General features: G+C 35.3%; 1 protein-coding gene across 4 annotated transcripts in view; it reads left to right on the top strand.

The window, feature by feature from the left end:
• Nucleotides 1-21,907, top strand: part of IRSp53 (Insulin receptor substrate 53 kDa) — a 166,169-nt gene that overhangs the window by 135,337 nt on the left and 8,925 nt on the right. For all 4 annotated transcript variants that reach the window (XM_076117514.1, XM_076117512.1, XM_076117515.1 and 1 more), the window contains 4 exons: nt 17,372-17,447; nt 21,052-21,144; nt 21,558-21,619; nt 21,749-21,820. In XM_076117514.1, the coding sequence (XP_075973629.1) occupies nt 17,372-17,447; nt 21,052-21,144; nt 21,558-21,619; nt 21,749-21,820 (303 nt within the window). The remainder of the gene's footprint in view (nt 1-17,371; nt 17,448-21,051; nt 21,145-21,557; nt 21,620-21,748; nt 21,821-21,907) is intronic.

The raw sequence follows: 21,907 nt of genomic DNA, 5'->3' as shown, positions 1-21,907 counted from the left end.
ATACTTAAGTAACTTACATCTCAGGACGCATCTTGTGAAGGCAGCCTTTTATCACACAGACAATTTCCAAATCAATTTTTGTACGATTCATGAATTGTAATTTTAGGGAATAAACTCTACAGGGAACGATTTTCGATAGAGCTATGATCCAGAATCATCCCAGCCAGACGACTTCATATAACAACGATTAATATGTCTTATACTATTTGTCTATTCGCTACAGCTTACATTTAATAGTAGTGCATATATCATCCACTAATATACGTACAGAGTGACATTGATTACTGTATAATAGATCAAACATACTTCTAAAGGTTGCGCGGAGGAAATCGTGTACTGAATTATATTTTAATGGCGCTGAATTTTTGTACTAATAATTTAAGATTATCCTTGAAGCAATCATTATTTATAGAACGGTCCAGTCAGACACTAATGACATAGCCTTTATAACCAACTTTACTGCCGCAGTCGGAACCACGCGAGTCGTTTCTAAAGGTGAGCCTCTATTCACCTTTAGAAACGACCACAAAATAATTCCTTTATTCGCTGCAGAGACCTTCCGTTCTGTGTAAGCTTATGTCTATTAACTGAAGTTAGCATTTATTGATCAAGTTAGTTCCAAGAATTTGTCGGAATTGTGAGTAGAAGATTTATCGAAAGACTCCGTGATTTTGTTCTTCACAAAATATGCAAGTAATATCAAAGTTTATAGCTCGTATCAAATAGTACATACATTGCCGATATTTATGCTGAATCTTCACCTTTGTTTTGGCATAAGATACGATTTTTATGTGATCCAGCGCAGAAGTGGAACATAAAGCCATCAATATAAAACATGTCGTAAAACACAGAAGCACATCGGCGAATCTATGGCGCGGAGAAAATATAAATAAAATTTGTCTTTCGGGTCGCATATGTATTAAGTTTACGCGTATTCGTCCAAATACAATTTTAGGAAGGAAATTGCCTCCCGGTAGAACCCGTACAAAATGGAAGATGTGATATTAAATCTGGATGACAGTTATTAGGAGTGCCGAGTGGCGCTCGGTGGCTCTCCACAAAAAGAATTCAAAATAAAATGAGGTGATATTTAGCTCACAAAATTGTTAACCAGAGGCGAGAATAAGCTTTGTGTGTCATACTTTTATTAACTTTAACGTCGTGGAAAAGATATCGATACTCAGAATTAAGTGGGTCGGCTTGCAGGCGTGCCACTCGACAATATCACAAGGAATGCACGTAACACCTAAATGTAATTCGCATTGGCACAGAACTAGCCTTACATACGTACAAGCTAGTTCAGCATTTAGTTTTATTTTGCACTGAAGGCAATACGACATATTTCTCCGAACACTATTTTGAAACAAATACGGAGACAAAGAAGTAACCGTGAGAGTTGAGCGCTGCTTATTGTCGTCGTAGTCAAAGGTTACAAAACACCAGATGCTCGAGGATTAGATACGACTCTTTGGAAGATTAAACAAGAACGGATAAGGGCACGCCTACCGCTGCCACCCCGCAAAGATACAATGAAAATTTATTTTATAAGCGCCTGTCTAGCTCCTTTCCTCGTTTGTTGTAAAAGAATAAACATTTTTACCCATCTCTGAGGTAGAAGCACACCTTAATGGTTTAATAGGATTCCGTCAGTAAAAAGGAAAATTCGAAAGCGGTATGTGCATGTATGAAAATGTACCCATTAGCATCCTTTTAATTAATGAACACTTTTAGAATGCACCGGCCTCATTTTAAGAGCTATAATGATAGAGAAAGGAAGAAGCACCTCATTGCGTTCACTGTTTTAGTAAGGGTTTTATACTAATTAATTTTCTTATATAAATAAATTAACTGAGGATGTTAGATAAGTGCGATAGTTTTTTGACTGTGAAATATTGGTGTTGGCTAATTATTATCGTTTGTACAAATAAGGTGCGGAATTGGCACAGTGGGGAGTTGTCACGTGCGTGACAGATTTGTTCTTCATTTTATCAGTGGGTACGGGACTGCGCCTCGTGTAAACAGACGTAAATTATGTTTCCCAATCCGCTTAACTTTCGACTCAGGGCTTTTTAATCTTGTTAAAAATTGCGCCAACATTATAAATTCTAAATTAAAGCGATTTGTTTCTGAGCGTTACGTTGCTTTGATTGTCATTTTGTAAGCCGAGTTAGACGGGGTAATCTTACTTGTTACTCCTTAAATCCTAACAGAGTACAGACATTAATTAAATACAGTCTAAACGCTTCCGTTTTGATTAGGCAAAGAGATTTTTACAAGCTTCTCATTCAAACTTACATGCTCGTTCAGATTGAGATATCTAAGCAAAATAGTCTCTGAACAGATGGCGTTCAAATCAAATGTGATTATGTCGGTGCGTATTAAGGCAAGAGTGAGAGATCCCCGCGCGCAACTGCGACGCTGAACTAATAAGGGCAAACTCAGCCGTTTTCATATTTGTACAAATTACATTAACGCTTATTGCCTCGCTACCGCCGTGGTGAAATACAGAATGACGTTTCAAGCGCTTCAGTATGCGTAATTGTTTTATCAGTGTAGGAATGGTACGAAGTAATTACATTACACCGGGAAGATCAAATTATTATCAAATGGTAACCGTTCGACAATATTTGTGCGGAAAATCAACGGAATTTTACCGTAAATTGGAATATTGTCTTTTGAACTCCGAATATCGAAATGATTGACGCCCGTTTTGATTGGCTTTCGAAGCTCCCGGGTCTTACAAAATGAAACAGTCGAAATGAAGTCTCGTTTGTTTTTTTGGTTGATGAAACGTTTTAACATGGTCGTGTCCCTTTGTTTTAATGTAATTGTTTGTAACTGTCTTCAAATAAGAAACAGGATCTGATAAGAACACGCGTGTATCACATCATAGAACCAATTTTGATGTGTATGAGGCATGTATCTTAACGGATTTTAATGTGTTGTAATTATTCGGTTAGCCGAGCGTTTCGCCCGCGGCGTCTCAACCGTCACACTGTACGGTGCTAACGTGCCATATCTATATAATTATATTACTCGACTTTCCCTTCCTGGCGTCTTTTGTATCGTTGATTGTCGTTTATGTAATTGTCTACGTTCTGTAGCATCACGGCTCGCGCTCGTCTCCGACCCATCAGAAATTAGTTACTCTAAGCACACGAAATATTTTCGTAATTGCGCTCCGAGAAACAAAACATCATTTCAGTGGAACGGATTATGACGTCACCTGAACGCGAGCGAACATTTACTTAACAGCCAGTCCAACGGAGCTATTTATTATGCCCATCTCTTCGTATAAATGCGGAAACTTTGCTAGAACTGAAATGAGAACGTAACGAAAGTGCTCAAGTAGTCCCTTCACGAGTGCGACGAGTATCGATGTCCCTCTTGTGTAACAATTAGACTTTGCCCATTGTCTCGTTTTACTTTCTAAGTGAAACAGACAGTAACCTAGTGATTGGCGTGAAATTGGAATTATACAAAAGTATTGCGACCGCAACAACACCGCACATTGTTTTGGCGCAACACAAAATTTATTCCGTTTACGACGGCGGTGCTCGCAAGCAGCGTGACAAATATTAGAATGCCAAGAACCGAATATCTACTACAACACTCTTTACCTACCACCCAAGAAAAAGTTAAATACGTAGAGCTGCGAAATACGTGATTCTAGGAGAAACTGAACAGAACAAGTTTTTCCGTATATTTTTTATCGAGAACTCCAACGGCGTCTCAATTTCTTGCTAATTAAATTATCCGCTTATTCTTACTATTACTTTTCTTGCAATTAAAGGAATATGAAGCTTTGGTGAATGTTTTTCCTATAAAATCTTTGTATTTATCTAAGACACAAAGTGATTGCTGTGAAAATGATTATACCTAATTATTTAATTTGGAAATCAAGCACTTACAAGAAACTTCAGAATCGTATTAAACGATGTTTAAAGCAAGCTGACCTTTGCACCCCTCATGACGCGGTGGTGTAAATGGCAATATCATTAGTCTGAGCGGTGGAAGCATCGGCAGCGCTTCCAATCAAAGCTGATTACAATTCCGGACGGTTAACACGTAAATCCGATGTGGATAAATATTTGCACGACAGGTTGTAAGCTGAACGTGCCCGGGGATGTAATAGCCGGGCACAGTTACTCGACCGTGCTATGTGTGTTTGAAATTTCAATTTCGACACGACATCAATTGTAATTCTGTTAATTCCAAATTTAATCTTGATTTTTTATTTGATTGGCGATTTGGAATGATTTGATGCGTTCAGCTGTTATTGTTTGTTTTATTTGGAGAACGTTTATGATCGGCAAAAATGTATAACACATTTTTTTGTTACACTTATATTAAGATAAATCTTTACATTATAACTTTACCAATGCTATGTTAGTCAAACAGAAATATACATTTCGATAAGTTTTCTTATTCCAATTAACTGAGCTTCGAACTGCTGCTGAGAATGTCCTAACGACCAATAATACCCGACTTTATCCCGGATTTAAACTTGCCAGCTTATGCATATGCAGTAGCAATGAGTTCTAATAATTATTACTAGTTATCGAAAACTCAATTCATCTGTGAGACGAGTTTTTATGAAGAAATAGAATCGTCTAAAACTGAACCACATTCTACTCGTAAAAGCAAAAGCACAAAATCCAACAGCATAGATTCAAAGTGTTTAATCGTTACTGCCAACACAAACAAAAAGGAAATACCGCGTTTAATCCTTGCTCGTTCTGTACAACTCCTATAAGTTTTCCTCCCTTAATATTTTTCGAAATGCCTGGAATCGTATGCGCTCCGCATAGAAAACCGCACGCGCAATTACATGAATTTTAATCCTTATGGGGTGAGGGGCGATATTTGAAGAATTTCATTATGGTGAAACTCTTCCTGGACGGGCGTCGGAATTCATTCCGTTTCAAACACAGACCAAACCCCACTTCGAATTATATTGAAGTTTTTGTAAAAGAAAACTTTCTTTATTATTCTGCGATTTAATGCGGATGAGAGTTGAGTCTTATTCCAAAGTTACTTGTTCGTCATCATTGTTTACCGTTCATTGTTCCGCACAGATTTGTAAGTGAATGCAGTATTATCTCGGCTTTACAGGTAATTTAAGCGTTAAATGTGAGTATTATACCATAAATACCGAGTTACGTAATAATACCTATCGTCTGTTCTAGTCTAAAACTAGGTGTTATTTATTTTTATTCAAAACAGTTATGATACTTGTATAACCACGTTACGTATGCTAATACGATTTTCTGAATTTAGAACACGTTCTTTTTTTATTGTAAAAGTCTACACTTTTTGCTGTTCTTTTTTCTATAATCTATGTGTCGTAGATGCCTTTGTAGTATGTTTGTGTGGGTACATTGCCTCTGTATGTGTGGAATGCGGCTGCGAACGTAGAATTCGTGACTACTGAGACTGCGTAATGCGCAGTCAAGGCGTTTAAAGGCTAAACATTATCTGCATAGTAGATAGACGAAGCCTCTTTAATCTCATTTTAAGAAGCGACGTTTTTATCTAGCTCGGTGACGTGATCTAGGCAATACACTCACTGGAAAAGTATGTGGGTCGCCAGAAAATGTCATAACCTGCTTTTATATGCGAAGAGATGAAACTTGTGATGTATGAAGCTATTGTTCGGCCTTCTTCAAATGAACTCCGTTTGACCTTTTGTTGATATTTCATAACCTTGTGTTTTGTTTCTGTCTGTTATTTTTATATTAATTAAGTTACATTTTTCCTTAGATATTTTAGTTTGCAACAAAAAACGAGTTTTATAAAACTCGTTTCTCTGGCACTGAAAACATTTATTTACCTCCTCATACCGGATTCAACGATGAAAACGGTAAACAAAATTGCATTCGGCCATACGTATAAAATTCTGTGCAAAAAATCTCTTTTGCATTCGCAAAGATAAACGAGATTATGACCCATGACGGGAAATGTCACCCTTTTATCCGATCAGAGTCTAAAAAGCGATTGATTTACCTGTAATACCGAGCACTGCCTATCCATTTGATATATTAATTCAAAGGACGTACAGTCTGTTCCGATCGAATTACGTATACGGTAGTAATTGAATCCGAATGCACATTCAACATTGAGTGATCAAACGTTTCACACGAAGTAACAATTAAATTGCATGACGTCATGTAAATAGAGACTAAGCGATGGTATTATACCGTAGATTAATTCTATTCAAGGTCAAAACAGTCACCTGCAGCCATAAATTATGTAGCTAATGCAAAAAATAAGTAGCCACTTTGATAAAAGAACATGTACCTAAATAAGTAGCTACGTTAGTTTATGTACGAAATTAATTATAATTATCTTTATACAATGTTTTATTTTAAAGGAAGTCTGAGCAGTTAAAGTTCTGTGTTGTAAATACTACCTACTGCATGAGTTAACGACTGCAAATCATAAACTTTTTAAATATGACTATACATAATACGTCATGAATAATGACAATATTTTTTTAGGTTTTAGAAGCGCACGAGGAAATCCACATCCCCATTATAAGCTAATATTATCAACTTTTAATCTTTTTTAAAGAATTTGCAACTTAAAAAACGTACCGCTTTTAAGAAGCACAATAGTTTTAAATTAAATACACTAGGTGTATCGAAGGTTAACACACTTGTCACCAGCGTCAATAAAATAAATTGCAATACGAATTACTGTAAAAATCCCGCACGTTCCGTTACAAGTACCACAAATTATTGTCGGCCGTATTGAAATTCGTTGCGGCTGTTTCATTATAAACCGCAAACGATGAATTGATCCAGAGTTATTTGGTAAACTTATTGCGTCCGTATGCAAATATGTCGGCTTCAATTACACGCACTAGTCAGGTTTATTACTCAGATTATTCTACTTATATTATAAATAATGCTTGTGACTGCGATGTTTGTATGTTTGTAACCCTTTCATGCAAAAACTACTGAACGAATTTTAATTTAATTTGATACACAGATAGTGTGGATTAACACATACTTTTTACACTGGCAAACCTTTTTACTCGATCAAAGTGCGGGCAGAAACTAGTATATTTATTACGAAAAAACCTGATGAGTATGGATGTGTTACTTTTTATTGCTAAAACTACTGAACAGATTGTAACAATATGTGGCATACAATGAGTTCATAGTCTGTATTAACTCATACTTTTTACTTCGCAAAGTCTTTTCATTTGGAAGAAGTCTCGAACAGAAGCAAGAATTACAATAAAACTAATTTTAAGTAATTTATATTTTAATACCTTGTAAGTGCTTCGTAGCTTGATAGTCTGTGGTCGGTCAAAGGGCCAGTAGGTAAACGGGCTGTCTGATTGGTTGATTAGAAACGTACACCTGCTTGAATTATTCAGTGTTATTATCGCAAATATATGCCCATGTACTTGAATTTCTAGCAAGGAAATGGAGTCATGCTAATTTATTCGTTTTCTATCAATTTAATTCAGCTAAGTTATATTTCGGTAGAGTAGATGTAAGTTTAATTAATCGTTATACAATACTTTGAACTTTAATTCTAATCAGTAACATCAAATCTTAATGAAGTAACATTTTTGTCTAGGAAAAAAACTTTTATCCATATTTTTGGATCAGTACCTCGATTCTTTATCACTATCGACAACGAAATTTTTACAATTAAAATGTACTGCCAAAGTATTTCCTACGACAACCGTCAGAGGCGCTGATCAGATTTTCATACAAAATTTCTCGATGACAGGTCGGTTGTCGGTAGTCGATAGAAGTAGAGAATCGAGCTACAGTTTTCATCTATATCGCTCTAACAAAACTCTGTCTATAACTACAATTTTGGACAACATAATGTATGATTATTTTAAACTCAATAGCCATACTTCAACCTATGTGCTTAAATAAAGATTAACATAATTTTCATTGCACCAATGTTATATCAGTAGTGTTATGATAAGTATTATGATCAGCCAACGTGTCAACTTGTTTGTGTTCAATATTTGCTTTTAATTAACTCTATACCTATTTTGTTTGGCTGTCAAATCTACTCACATTTTAACTGAATATTCTTTTATTTTGTTAAATTGAGACTTAATTTTTTTAATGTATAAATAGACATCTATCTAGGAACTTAGGAAACCGAATATTTTATCTAATAATTTTGTTTTTAATCTGTTTCTCACCAGCAATGATGTTACCTCTACAATAAGAAGTAGGTTAACGTCGGAAGTGCAAAATCTTAATCAACGTAATCTAAATCCCAAATCCGAAAAGAAGGCTTTATTTTAATTTAACTTAAGTTTCTAGTCTAGTCTGTTTGGAAACGTACTACAGCTCTACATTTAAGATTGCTTAGTTCTAACAAGAAATCGTCCATTCAAAACCACACGCTCACATTCCTGCATCATATCATAAGATGTGATATCACCTTTTATAACTTTACAACTTAATACCCTTCCGTGTTTTCATCACTATACATTGCATAAAGAAACGATTGCAGTGCCGACTGCTAAACGGAATGCGGTAGTACTCTCGTTCACTGAATTTACTCCTAATGACGATGCGAATGATGTATACCTTACGATATTAACGATAAACCGATCCACTATTAACTGGCTAAGGAACACGCATGAATAATTATGTAGAACTGGTTGGCTGGACCTCAATCAATACAATCTGGTTTATTTTATACTAAGTATAAGCTAGGATTTATCTAATGGATGCTTTGGAGGCAGCGCAGATGAATCACCCGCTTTTATATCGCAGACCAATCACTAATTGCCTTCAATAGCGGTGATTCTGAATAAATAAGTGTGGCTTCACTGTACCTCTCTTTTCGAAACCGTCCACGAGAAAACTATTGAACATTTTGTTAATTTAAAGCGCGTTATGTACTTACTAACTTTTTCTACGTGTACCTATGTGTTTAACTTTAAACTTTTGTAGATTAAATCGTATTAGAGCTGTTAAAACAATTATAACACAGCCTAATCGTAATGCCGCAAGTATTAAGGTTAATTTGTGCACAAGTTAGTTAAATAATTTTGAAATGTCGTACTTTTACGACCAAAATATTTAAGCTGTAAACACATATGACGTTATCCATCATTAAATTTTACGTTATGCGTTAAAACATGTTTCTTACAAGCAATTTAGTAATGGTGTCGTAAAGTGACAAAACAGCGTTGAGTTTAGAAGACTTTTAAAGAGAACAGCTTAGTTAAATGTTTTAGGTGTAGGTTCACGGTTGCGCAACCAAAAGTAAGGTTTGATTATCAAGTTGATATTTGATAACTATTAAGAATTGTATCTACTACTACTACAATATCTACAACTACTACATAATTAAGAAAACTACATATAATAGATAGTTACTAATAGTAATATCAAAAATGACAATAAATATAAATAATAACATAGAATAAGATAAATAATAGATATCAAAATAGAAATATTATAACAATTTGATGGCAAGTACAAATTGCGTTTAACAAAATTACGCTAAGCTACGAAAATGTTTCAAAGGAAAGTAAAGAAGTTCAAGAACCCGTTCACACCTATTTAATCTTTGCATTAAAATTCATCCCCTACTAAGTCCGAAAGTCCCGCAAGTGGTCATAAAACTAAATAAATCTTAAACAACTTAGTATTAAACTTTCTAGCTTATTACATTTACGCTGTAACTTGAACAGTTTAGAGAATTCAAGTTCAGGTCGTGACAAGACAATGTTTTATTAACAAAACGATCCGTATAAAAGCCAATTTGGCATGAGCTCGGCCTTGCGTTTGTTCTAATTGTCGCACTGAACGTCGGTGAATGGCAACTAATACATCTACATGATAATGACAACGAACAATGAGCTCCAGCATGCTCACTTGGACGGACTACATACATAAATAACAAATATGAACTACTAACTTGTCGGCCTTGCCGCACAACCGCATCATACTCTACGTGTACATACAAACACTCTATTAAATTATTTCCGTCATTATGATCAATGGCCATTTTATTTGTTTTGATCAATGACTTCGTACAATACGTTTCAACTCTATTGTATTTCGCCGCCGAAAAAACTTCGTCATTAACGAGTTAAACAAACCGTGATTGATGACTAGCATTGACATTAACAGCTTTTAAGCGAAACCATCGAGTCAGATCAGAAGTTCGAACGAGATCTAAAAGTATTTGCAAAGTCCTGCAAGTGAAACTTGGCAAAAATTAAACTTTTCAGAAGTACGGAATCAAAGCCAGGAGCGGCGACCGCTCGCGTTCATTTGAATTACGCCCGGCTCCGCCTTTTGTAGTCGACTTCATTTAGCGAACTTAAAGGAACTCTTTTATTTTGCCCCAGCAAAGAACTTAAGAGGTGCATTGTTGAATCCGTAACAAATTGCACGCTCGTGATTACGTTAAGAACTCTGCCGTCTAGGGTGGAGCTTAGATTGGAATTTAACAGTTATCTGTCCGATTGCAATGAATTTAAAACTGCTGTGAGGAATTAGCAATGAGTTTGCAAATGAAAGAACGAATTAATTAAACTTTATTAAGATTTGTAGAATCCGTAGAAAGGATTTTGTAAAGTAGTCGTGAAGTCCTTGACACTGAAGCCTCGTACATAATACAGGATAAAACGTACTCATTCTGAATTCCAATATAAAGTACTCGGTACTAAAAGGTAGACGTAACATGTTGTATATTCACTCGAGTATAAAAGTTCGGATTTGCTAAATTTGTTTTCCATGTAGCGTTCCTCGCGGAGAAGTTAACTTCGCAGTCTTAAAGCTTTAGGGGTTGTACATAAAAGTTGTTGGTCTTTTTTTATGTTAAGGACAAACTTCGCTTGCAGGCATGTTGTAAACAACATAGTCATGTCCCTGTCCCGTCTAGTGGCAACAAGTGTTCTGTGCAAACATCCCGTCGTCTGCCTCCACAACTTGCATGTTGTTTGTTTGCCCAAACATTTTATAAAAGATTTAAATCCTCAGATTACTCGGAAACTTTATACCACACGGCGCGACTCTTGTTTATTGTCAGGTGGATGTTTAAGTGCCAGATAAAGCGTATCGTGATGGCGGCGATTTGAGGTCGATTCAGAACACGTATCAGCAATCAGTGCTCTGTGATTTGTCACAGTTTTCAGGACAAGGTTTTTATGATGATTAAGATAAGTCACGATCTTATTAGAATTTTTGTATACTAAAACTTGTCATATACTTAAGTCGGATAATTTACTGTCGAAATTAAATGAAGAACTTGTAGCAAATATTACTCATTCCCTCGGCATACACAAATTGGCTGGTCATAAAACGTTTAAAATAGCAGACCACAGAGAGGCATGTCATTTAACTTAGTAATTAAATTCACAAAGTATTTCACAACGCTGCTCATGTGAATTATGAAATTTAATTGAATTCGTGAATGTGCGAGTATGACTTATGTAAACGGGAATTGTTTTCAACGATAATGTTAAATGTATTTTAACATTAATATCAAGTAATAATACACGATTTTGGTTCATATTTAACACATAAATTAAAACCGCTTCCCGTTTTCAACACCTAATTAAATAAGCTAATTATTTTAGTCAAATGTTATTCATATTTCAGCTCAATTTAAAATTTAATTTATGAAATAATTGTCATTTGTTAATAAATTATAATCCACGCCAGTTCCCATAACACGTGTGTGTTGATGTGAAATAATTATGAAAAACTAAATATCCAATTACAAACTTGTTTGCGGTTGTCCCATTTGACTTAAAAATGAATCAGGGACTGTTTGCTGATTTGTTATTATCTGCTAAACTTACCCAAAACTATCAAGGAAACCTTATTTCAAAACCTATGTATTTTTGTCTTACAAGTTTCCTGAATGATGTCAAAATGGAGGTTTACAAAATCGTTTAACCAAGTTATAAAAATATCGTGCAGAAAAATTAAGCTATCTTCACACGAGGCGACAGTTACTACACAATACGGCAATGAACTCGACTATCGTAAAATTCCATATGAATTTCAATGGCCAATACTCCCCGTGGAGATAGTAAAAAAATATCGAACGTGCGTAGGACATTAGGCCCGAAAAGGGTAGGAAAGCCGGTAGCGTCACGAAGTCCGCCCCAAGCAATTTTGTACCAAATGTCGTGCGCTACGTGCCCGACAAATAAAGAGGATGGGATAAAGTCACAGTATTACATTAGAATAGCTAGCTCACGATACAATATCATATGCGTATTTTACCTACGTCAAAAGGACGTCATCTTTTTCTGACGGACGTGACGTGCCCTTAAAGAGATTCCCTATGATAAATGACTCCCGAGCTATTTTGAGGATTCTATCTGAGCCGAATCAAAAGACCTTTATATAAGAGTCACTACAGATAAAGCCCTTGTGTTTCTATACGTAATTAATGTTAGGCCGAGGAACGTATGAACTATAAATTATCGCCCCAAAAATATTTTCATTCCTCTTCGCGAGTTGCTTAATTTTTCTAAGTGCGAATCTATTTTTCACCCTTGGCCGTCTCGTGTATACGGAATCTCCCTCAAGATTTACGCTCTCGACGCGAGCAATAAGCGCGCCTACCTACGACGCAGGCTGTTCGGTATTTTAAAAAGGTACGTCTGAATCCGGTGAAAAATTGCTTCCACCCGCCCCAACCGAGAAGCCATATATTTCAGTCATCGTCGTGTATTGAACGACCATGAAGATGGGGACAGATAACTTATTTAAAGCGTTAAGTGTTTATACTGCGATAGACGCCCCACGGCTTAACATCGTTTCGAGTGTACTTATAAATAGGAGTAAATCAATATTGAGTTATTATGTAAATTTACATGCAAGCTGGAGAGACGAAGAGTTAAGAGAAAGGTACTTTGAATGGTGCTTAGCAACAATGTACTTGAAACCAGTATATTTACACAGCGTACATTAAATGGTGTATATTTTTGTAAATACGATGTTTACAAGAAAAGCTTACATGTTTGTGAGACTATCTTGTGAATTTAGTGTAGTCTCTAGAATAACAAACATAAATATTTGAGAGGCTTGTCGCAGATTATAAAAACTACCATTTACCCGTACTACGTACGTACTAAGTGGCGAGATTACCCTTATAAACATCAAATGTAGTTGTTTACAGTCTAAGGAAGGCTTTACCGTTGAAATAGCTTTCAATAATGTAAGCCGAGAGTAAAGGTGAAAGTGTGAACGCGCGAATCGCCTGATCTCGAGTAAATACAAGAAAAAGAAGAAACACGCCGTAAATGAAACTTTCAATTGGATTCAAACAATACGTACACAGACCAGTAATTATTATAATTGCTGTAATAGTATAACATTGTTTTATTGCAAACGTTGGATGAACCCACGATTCAACAAGCACGATTGAAAATAAACCTGTTTAAACCCGTAATAGGATTTGTAATTGCATTTAGAGTTAATAGTGAAAGATATTTTAGTTACAATACTGTTTTATTAACGAGTTATTGTATAGTCAAGTGGTTTACAGTCATTAAAATAACAGTGCAGATTGCATCAAACTCGATTCCATTTTGCCTTTCAACTACCTATTAACTCGTAAATAATAAGACAATTGCGAAAGCTTCTTGTTATTTCAATTATTTAGTTTGCAAAAAATATAAGACTGGAAATAATAGTTATTACTTTTAGAAATTACTTGTATTTATTTCGTCTTAAAGTAAATAATACTTAAGTATTTTCTTAGAAGCTCTTTCGTACTGAGAAACGAGTCTCAGAAAGAATCTCGAGTATCATGAAGCTTCGTGTAATAACTTCATATTAGAGTGTTCCACCCTAACCCCGGTCATGATGTCTATACCAACGTTCCCTCAACATTGTAGCTTTTAGCTAACACATAACCCCCCAATTTAGTAGACGACAGACTGTCGGTATCCTTGTTCATTGTCAAACGGTATGACTATGTTTTTGTTTGATTGTGACACTACATTTCCAAGCTGTCTCCTCCCAAATGGCACTGGGAGCTCTCACTCAGCAATTACGTACAAAGTTGTACAACCACCCAGCTATCTATCCGTCTACCTCATTAATATTTCATCTACAATATAGTTAAACTAACTCGACAAGTTTCTATCTCCATTGTAGTCTACCCAATCATAGAAAACAATAAAGGAATCCGCTAAATTTTCTCCAGTTTTCTCCAACGTTTTATAAACACATCACAAACGAGAACAAAATGAATTAAACATAAACACTCGTTGAACAAATACGCTGCATAAAATTTTTGAGTTGGTGAGGTCGTAAAAAACATTAGCACGTATTTAGGGCCACACCAGCAAACGATATTGGAGTAGAAGGAAAATGCATTGGCTTTTTGTAATGTGGCAATAACCTGAGGATTAGGACGGTCGGTGCCGGAATACTCGGCCATTTTCTGTTCCACGCACTTACTTATACCCTAACATGCTTACGATGGAGAATCTTTAACGTTGGGGTCGCCCAACTATGCGTATCTAAGCGTATATTAAGGAACGTTTACGCCTAAATTAATATGTAATGTGAAACGAAGAACAGTTTGTTTGGGTTCTTGTGTTTAATACACGAACGGGGCGCGTCAACGGCTTTTGTTTAACGAACATGGCGTTTTATGTTCTGAGCAGTAAAAGTATGAGATTTTCACGGTCGGATATGAAACCAGTTCGTGCTAATTACTTACTTATAATTCCTTACAGTATTATGAGTTACGTTTAGACTGCAGGTGTCTGAAGTAGGTACCTGGTTTGCCAACATTCCTTTTCTAAATTATAATATTTTCCCTTTAAATCTAGGTAAAAGATATCACATTCCAATAGAAACAGGTATGCCTGCAAATTACAAGGATTGCGTGGAATAATATTGAAATACTTTTGTGAGGTTATTCGTTTAAGCCACGATTGTCTTTGATTACTTTGCAAACGCATAACTAATTTTGGTATTTAAATCTTGCGGTAAATGACAAATGATCAACATTGTACTAAGTAAACAAGAATGATGTCATCACGTGCAAAATATTTGTTCAATAAATGCACATGTCTAAATAATGTACAGGTTTTAATTTTATCTAAGTTCACACTTCAAATAAATTAAATGTAATGGCTGCAAGATATAGGTTTATTCTATTTACTAAGCAATTCGCAGACACTCGCATTATACTGCCAGGATTTATTAGCATTACCTCGGGAAACTAGGTAAAGTCATCACAGTTTATTCTCTAACGCAAATAAAAGCTTATGTATAGTATTTCACACATTTTCTCTTACAAGTTTCTAGCTTTAACACTTGAGTAACTATATTTATTTAGATAATTTCTGAATTCTGTATACAGAAAATAGAGATTTTTAATTATCAGTTGGACAACACAAAACAAACAAGTTAAACCAGGGAAGATTTTTACCATGCTTTCGGTAGATTTTTCCTTAGATTACGGTAAAGGTTTTTTGAAAATCATTCCGTCTAGGGGTGGAGAAAGGGTGTAAAAGTTTGTAAGAAAATCTTATTTTCCGCGTCGTTTGAAATCCTTCGCATGGAGTCACGGCAAAACGCTAGTTGTCAATAATACAATGCAAAGTCTGTCAAACAGAATGTGAAAGAGACCGAAAACGTATGGGATTGTATTAGCTTTCTGAAAGAAGGAGAAACATTTTGTTGAGTGGGTTAACTGGGTTATACCATTCCAGTCACAATTTACACGTCGCTAGCTTTCATCAGTATTTTGTTTCGTACATCGCTCTTCGGTTATTTAAGTAAAAGGATTCGAAGGACATGAAAACTTTGGCCTGTATTTCGTTTCGTTTTCTAAGTACAATTTAAGATAATACGTGAAAAACTGATACTAATTCAATGAGAAGATAATATATTCTTCACAGAATATTTTCTTGAAGGTGTTTTTTACTGAAACCTGTAACGCAAACAGAACGATATAACTTTAGTGAATTTAATCGATTCGACATTATTAGATACGCCACAAATACTAAGGTATCAGCAATGAGATAAATATCTTTAGAACGTTGACTCGTAAGATATCCTAACAAACAAATATTAATTTCGTTTTCCGCAAGCAACCAACCAGTGTAATTTATGATTTCTTCATAATAAATTATTCTATGATTGAGGTCAGGTTGCCATCTGATACGGCGAGTTCACTGTTAATATTTTCTGCACACTGCCCTGTGACCTCCCTGACAACTTGCGAATATACCTACGTCCTAACACCCGTACTTATTTATTTATGTTTACTTATAATTACGTTAAATTCTAACTGAAGTTATGAAAGGCTTATAAAGTGTTTTGTTTTACTCCTTAGCGAAATGAAAAAGAGAAAACATATTATTGTAGCTTGTTAACTAAAATAGGTTTATAGTGTGTTCATGAATAAAAGGGTACATCTATACATAGTGTGTTTTAAACTTATCTATGCATACTGTATCACAAAAGCAATATTCCATAAACTCTGGTTCTATTACAATTAATAAGTAAAAAATATGAATCGCAATAACAGTCGTATGTTTTGTAATTAAATTATATTGCGAATGCTCCATTCCGACAGAAGGCTCATGTATAACGCCAGGATTCTCGTTAAAAGGAATAATAATACCTGTTTTATTTGATACAACTGAATCCAACGGGCGTTGTGTTTTTATGTTATTAAATTAAGTGGCACATGTACATGCTGGTGTGAAGTAAAATTTTATTCGCAAAGGTGCGAGTGATTTTTATAAGTTTAGTGCTTCGTTCGAAGAAGTAGCGTGAAGCAGTATTTGTAAAGGAATGCCGTCGAGTACCAAGCCCGCCACACCTCGATAACGAGGCCGGCACTCTGCAGCATCCTTGAAAGGCCACATTCCAGCACCAAAGTCTATTTACGGTCTAAGACCTCATTTTCCTCAGACTGAATAGATATTATCATCTCAAATGATGTTTCGTAATAGCAACTAAGAAAATGCATTCGGTCTGTCACTTGCATAACAATGAATAGATTGATTGATTGCGCTTCATTAAGTTAGGTAATAGATTATTTTCTCTCGCCACAACTATTGTGTTTTAAATGACTCGATGTTGACAGCCTTTCTTGATCGACCGCAGGCCGTAACAATTGAAAAGTTCTCACTTTGTTTCCTTGTTGATAACATCTCAATTACGAAATCCGTAATAAATAACAATTGTGACGTCACATTTCACAGCGTGTGTAAAAAGCGCCTGAAATGTGAATGACACTTTAAGCTTAGGGTAAACAAAAGGAACCTTGTGAATTTTAAACGAAAACCTTATGTTTGTGTCTAATTGGTTTAATTTGTAAGTACGAAATAACAAACTCACAATTTTAAATTAAAATAATGTCTCTTTTGTTTCAGAACATTCTGGATAAATTCAATCCAGGTGCTCGGCAGATGATAACGGCCGGAAAGGCGTACTTAAAGGCTTTACATGGTAAGTACTTCAATGTATAACCTTTTCAATTTATTGCGAATGTCCTTACAAGCACATACAACTACATTAAATACAGTCATTTATATTATTTACCATTAAACATCCATAATGTGTAGGTTGTGTTCTAGAATCACTGATATACGTAAACAACTATTGTAAACAGGTCTTGTTTGCCAGCTGTGTGCATTCAACCTTAGCCATATCATTTACATACACCGGACTCGAGTAGTCAGCACAGAAATTAGCTATAAACATAAGAAAGTGAAATCCGTGTCGCGACACTCATAAATCTCCGGTGACGCGTATTCAGTGAAACGTATACAATTAATTTATGTAGTGTAAGCCAAATGGGCGCATCTATATGCAAAACCTCGGTGTTCCCCGCTTGCTTGGCTGCGGAACTGGGGCGTGGTTTGTGCCAAATTGTCTCTGTTGGCTTATCTAGAGTATTATAGCCGGCGCACTAGCAGCAATAAACTTGGGCATTCGCCGCGATGTATCGCTCTTGAGCCCTCTGTGTATGTACTTTATTCGGATGTTTTGCGGTTAATTTTGTTCTATCTTATCCTTTATACAAATAATGAGTGACCTGTTTATTTGTAACACTCCCCAAGTTGTCCCCTTTCTTCTTTTGTTGTGTAAAGTTTGATGTATTTTATCAAAGATATAAACTTGTGACAATTTATTGGCTATTTTCGTGTGCCATTTCGACCAGTATTCTATTGACAATGTTGTCCATAAAGAATATTATACTTTTCAGTTGTGTGTAAAACTGGTTTTCGTAAGGAACCCTAAAACTGCATTATGTAATAAAACATTGTAAGTCCATCGAGTAATTTATTCATATTACTTTATTACGATGGATTTGCTTCACTTTTATTACACTTAAGTAAAATGAATATTAAAATTTAATTTCCCTTAATACTCTGATTGGAAATTTTCTCAAAGCACTTAACATTTTTATGGCACTTTACTGATTCGCGGAATGTCATTGGCCTTTTTAAATCTGGCCTGAATATCTTTACTCAAATGGACAAAAATGTAGTTGGGAACCTCATGGACAGTTTTAGGACACAACTTTCGGTATTTAACCAGACTTGTGTTATTGACTTGTGCCAAATAACGCTTGAAGCAAACCACTTTAATTATTCTAATGAGCTTCGAGTGTGAACCTTTTATGGACTTGTAGCTGACATAATCCGAACTAGGTGTAGTATGTATTTTTGCATGGAATCTTGGACTTGCAATCCATCGAATTATATGTGACTTAAATTTAAATGCCAAAATAAGTCACATAAAGTCTATGTACATAAGATTGGGACGAATTTACGTCTTGTTTTTATGACTTAGTACATCAACAGCTCCTTCTAAGTAAAGTCTAGTTGTAAAATAGGTATCTATCATAAATTTATTGATATATTGACCAAAATAGTACAAAAGATACACACAATTTTCTCTTAGGAAAGTTTTCGAACGACTTTACAACGCTAAACTCAAGGCTTGTTCCTAATGTTGGGTCATTGACTAAAGCTTAATTCTTTAAACGTGATATGTCAAAAGAGTTATAATCTGATATTTTAATTGCGTGTGGTCTGTTCAAAATAAACAATAGATGTCAAAACAATCTTATTATAACCAAGGTCTTTCAGTTTGAATGCTCTTACTTTCTTATTTCGTGGCTGAATATTATGAGGATAGAATATAGTATTTCTTATAGAGAAAAGTTTTCCTGAACTCTAGTATCGTGTCCTTCAAAGGGCAATAACCTCGCGCTCTGTTCTAATAAACTGAACATTGGTATAGTGAAGAAACTTGAGGATAAAAATCTCTTTGTTTTGATTATAAGCTTGTGCGATGAACTAGTAGTAATCGAGTATTTACAAATGGCTAGCGATAAGTATGTAAATCTGATTAGCGCCTCTAGCAAGCGCCGTAGGCACTATTTTCTCAGTACGTTTTAAATGTTCAATTTTAGGTATTTTATAGTAGAGGCTGTAGAAAATCATGCTACAGACATGGTATCAACAGAAATATATAGTATAAAGCATTTTTGACTATTGTTGAATATTATACAACAAAAATATTATTAATGAACGCCACAATCTATTATCCATCTTTACATCATTAAAACGAAAAAAAGTGTTTTATCCGCTCACTGTGTAAGGCCAGAAAAAAACAGCGCAAATGCCTCGTGCTATAATTTAATATTAAAGTTATACTTTCACTATTTAGGAAGCTGGCACACTGGACGTGACCGTGGGTCAGAGTACTTCAAAAATATCTCTACTCCTTTCTGGGACCCTCAGTACTGAAAAGCACTACGTGTATTATTTTCACTTGACCTTAGAATGGCCCTTGGGCGTTTAGACTTCACGGTGCATTTTTGTCTTGTTTTCTACTTATCCTTTTATATAATTACTAACATACTTACATACATGACACGTCTCTTATACTCTAAGATGTAGGCAGAATGTAATAAGGACGCAATCTAATACAGAGCACGATACCAAACTCAGGGAAAACATTGAAAATAATCTCATATATAAGAAATGGCCTGGAACCGAACCTGTGAGGTCTAGATTCATTAGCTTTACATTCGTGTACACTACATTACAGTATTTATCCATCTGCTAATATAATATATGATTTGCTTTATTAGAATAATCGTGAAAGACGGCAGACGGCTATAATCGGCACTTAAATTCAAGTCTGTAGTAGACTATTGGATTAAAAGTTCTCGATCGAAGCCGTCCAGTGTACAAGGTCCCTAAAACTAAAGCCTCTTACACAATTTATGTAGATGTAATCTAATATTATGGCTATTGAAAACTTCGATGAGTTATCGTGTCAATATCATATTCATCACGATTTTATTTGTTCGTCTTTATAAGCTTTTTATACAGTCGATAATTTTTAGTAATGCTGGCGTGATTTTTAGATATTTATACGATTTTTATGAGTAAAATGAAACTAGTTTTTGATCAATTGCGCAACGTTTTTTATTAAGAAATGGGAACTACATGAAGTTTGTATGAACGTTGTTATTATATTGGCTTCGTATATTTTTAACCTCCGTTACATAATTGTTGTAATTTTATTAAATTGGGCAATTATATTGAAGCAAGGTTAAATAATAAGTTACTACTACCAACTAAGTACAAATAACTTGAACACTTCTTTGTAATTAACGTCTAGAAATCATAAGCCAATTAATTATTTGAAGATCTACTTCAAATAATTAATTGGCTTATGAGCTGTATTCTTAGCCAGGATTGAGAAATGAAGTTTATTTTACCGACATAGTTCCTGGACCATGGAATTTTCTGGGCTCAAATTACCCTATGTCCTTTTCGAGTCTGAAACTATCTTTGTAAAATATGACATCCAAACAGACTTACGGATTTAGCCATTAACAAGAGACAGGCAGAGTTACTTTCGCTTTTTACAATATTATAGTATCGTGTTATTCTATCGTGTGGGACTCTACTGTACATCAAACGGTGCAGTAATTCGTATTCCCCTCTCAGTTTCCTGCTTTATATGAAAAGTATATTCCGAAATAAGGTATAAGATACACACAATATATCTTTATTTGTTATCACAGGTGCGGCGGCGGCGTCTCGTCTGTACGTCGATGCAGTGGGCAAACTCGGGCGGCAAGCGCAGCAAGGCACGTGGGGAGGATGCGCCGATATAGGTAACTCAAGCTTGTATATTTGCTTAAAAACATTAGATTCACGGCTCTTACAAAGTTTTTGTATATGCAAATTAACCTTGTTTAAATCCTTAAAATTATGTACCATTATGTTAGAATATTCAATTTCAACAGGCGTTGGATAGACTGTTCGATAAATTTATTCAAAGTCGCTACAAACCAATGCCTGTCCTTTCAGAAGGCAAGCTTTGAGCTTCGCCCGGGGCACGACGAACAGAATATCTATTTCTAGAAAATTCCAGCTTAAATCGAATCATTAAAACAAACAAATTTTGATTACCTCACTTTGTTACATAAAACTAGATTTCTGTTTTGCACGAAAATTGTTTCGGTAGCCGTGAACCGAATTAAGATAAGAAAATTAACAGTAAAACTATAATAAATATTTATTTCAGGGACCGCCCTAATGAAAGTCGTGGAGGTGTACCGGGAGATACAAGATCAACAAATGAACATTGTAAGTCCTATTTGTAAGGAAACTAAGTATAAAGATAATACGCTTTGTGGATATTCCTTTTATCCGTGTAATAGAAACCGTCGCCAAGTGACCGTCCCCAATAATCTACAAGTTATTTGTTTGTTCCAGTTAAAGGCGTTCTACGTGGATCTGCTGGTCCCCTTGGAAACAAATCTGGAGAAGGATACAAAAGTAGTACAGGTTAGTCAGTGAGACTTTTCCCTTCATAATCTTTTATGTGGATAGTTCCAAGTTTCAAGGGATTGTTTACAGGATAAAGGAAACAGG

The sequence above is a fragment of the Anticarsia gemmatalis genome, chromosome 8 (genome assembly GCF_050436995.1).
Source record: "Anticarsia gemmatalis isolate Benzon Research Colony breed Stoneville strain chromosome 8, ilAntGemm2 primary, whole genome shotgun sequence".
Lineage (NCBI taxonomy): Eukaryota > Metazoa > Arthropoda > Insecta > Lepidoptera > Erebidae > Anticarsia > Anticarsia gemmatalis.
The sequence above is the reverse complement of the archived record's forward strand: the minus strand, read 5'-3'. Positions and strand labels throughout refer to the sequence as shown.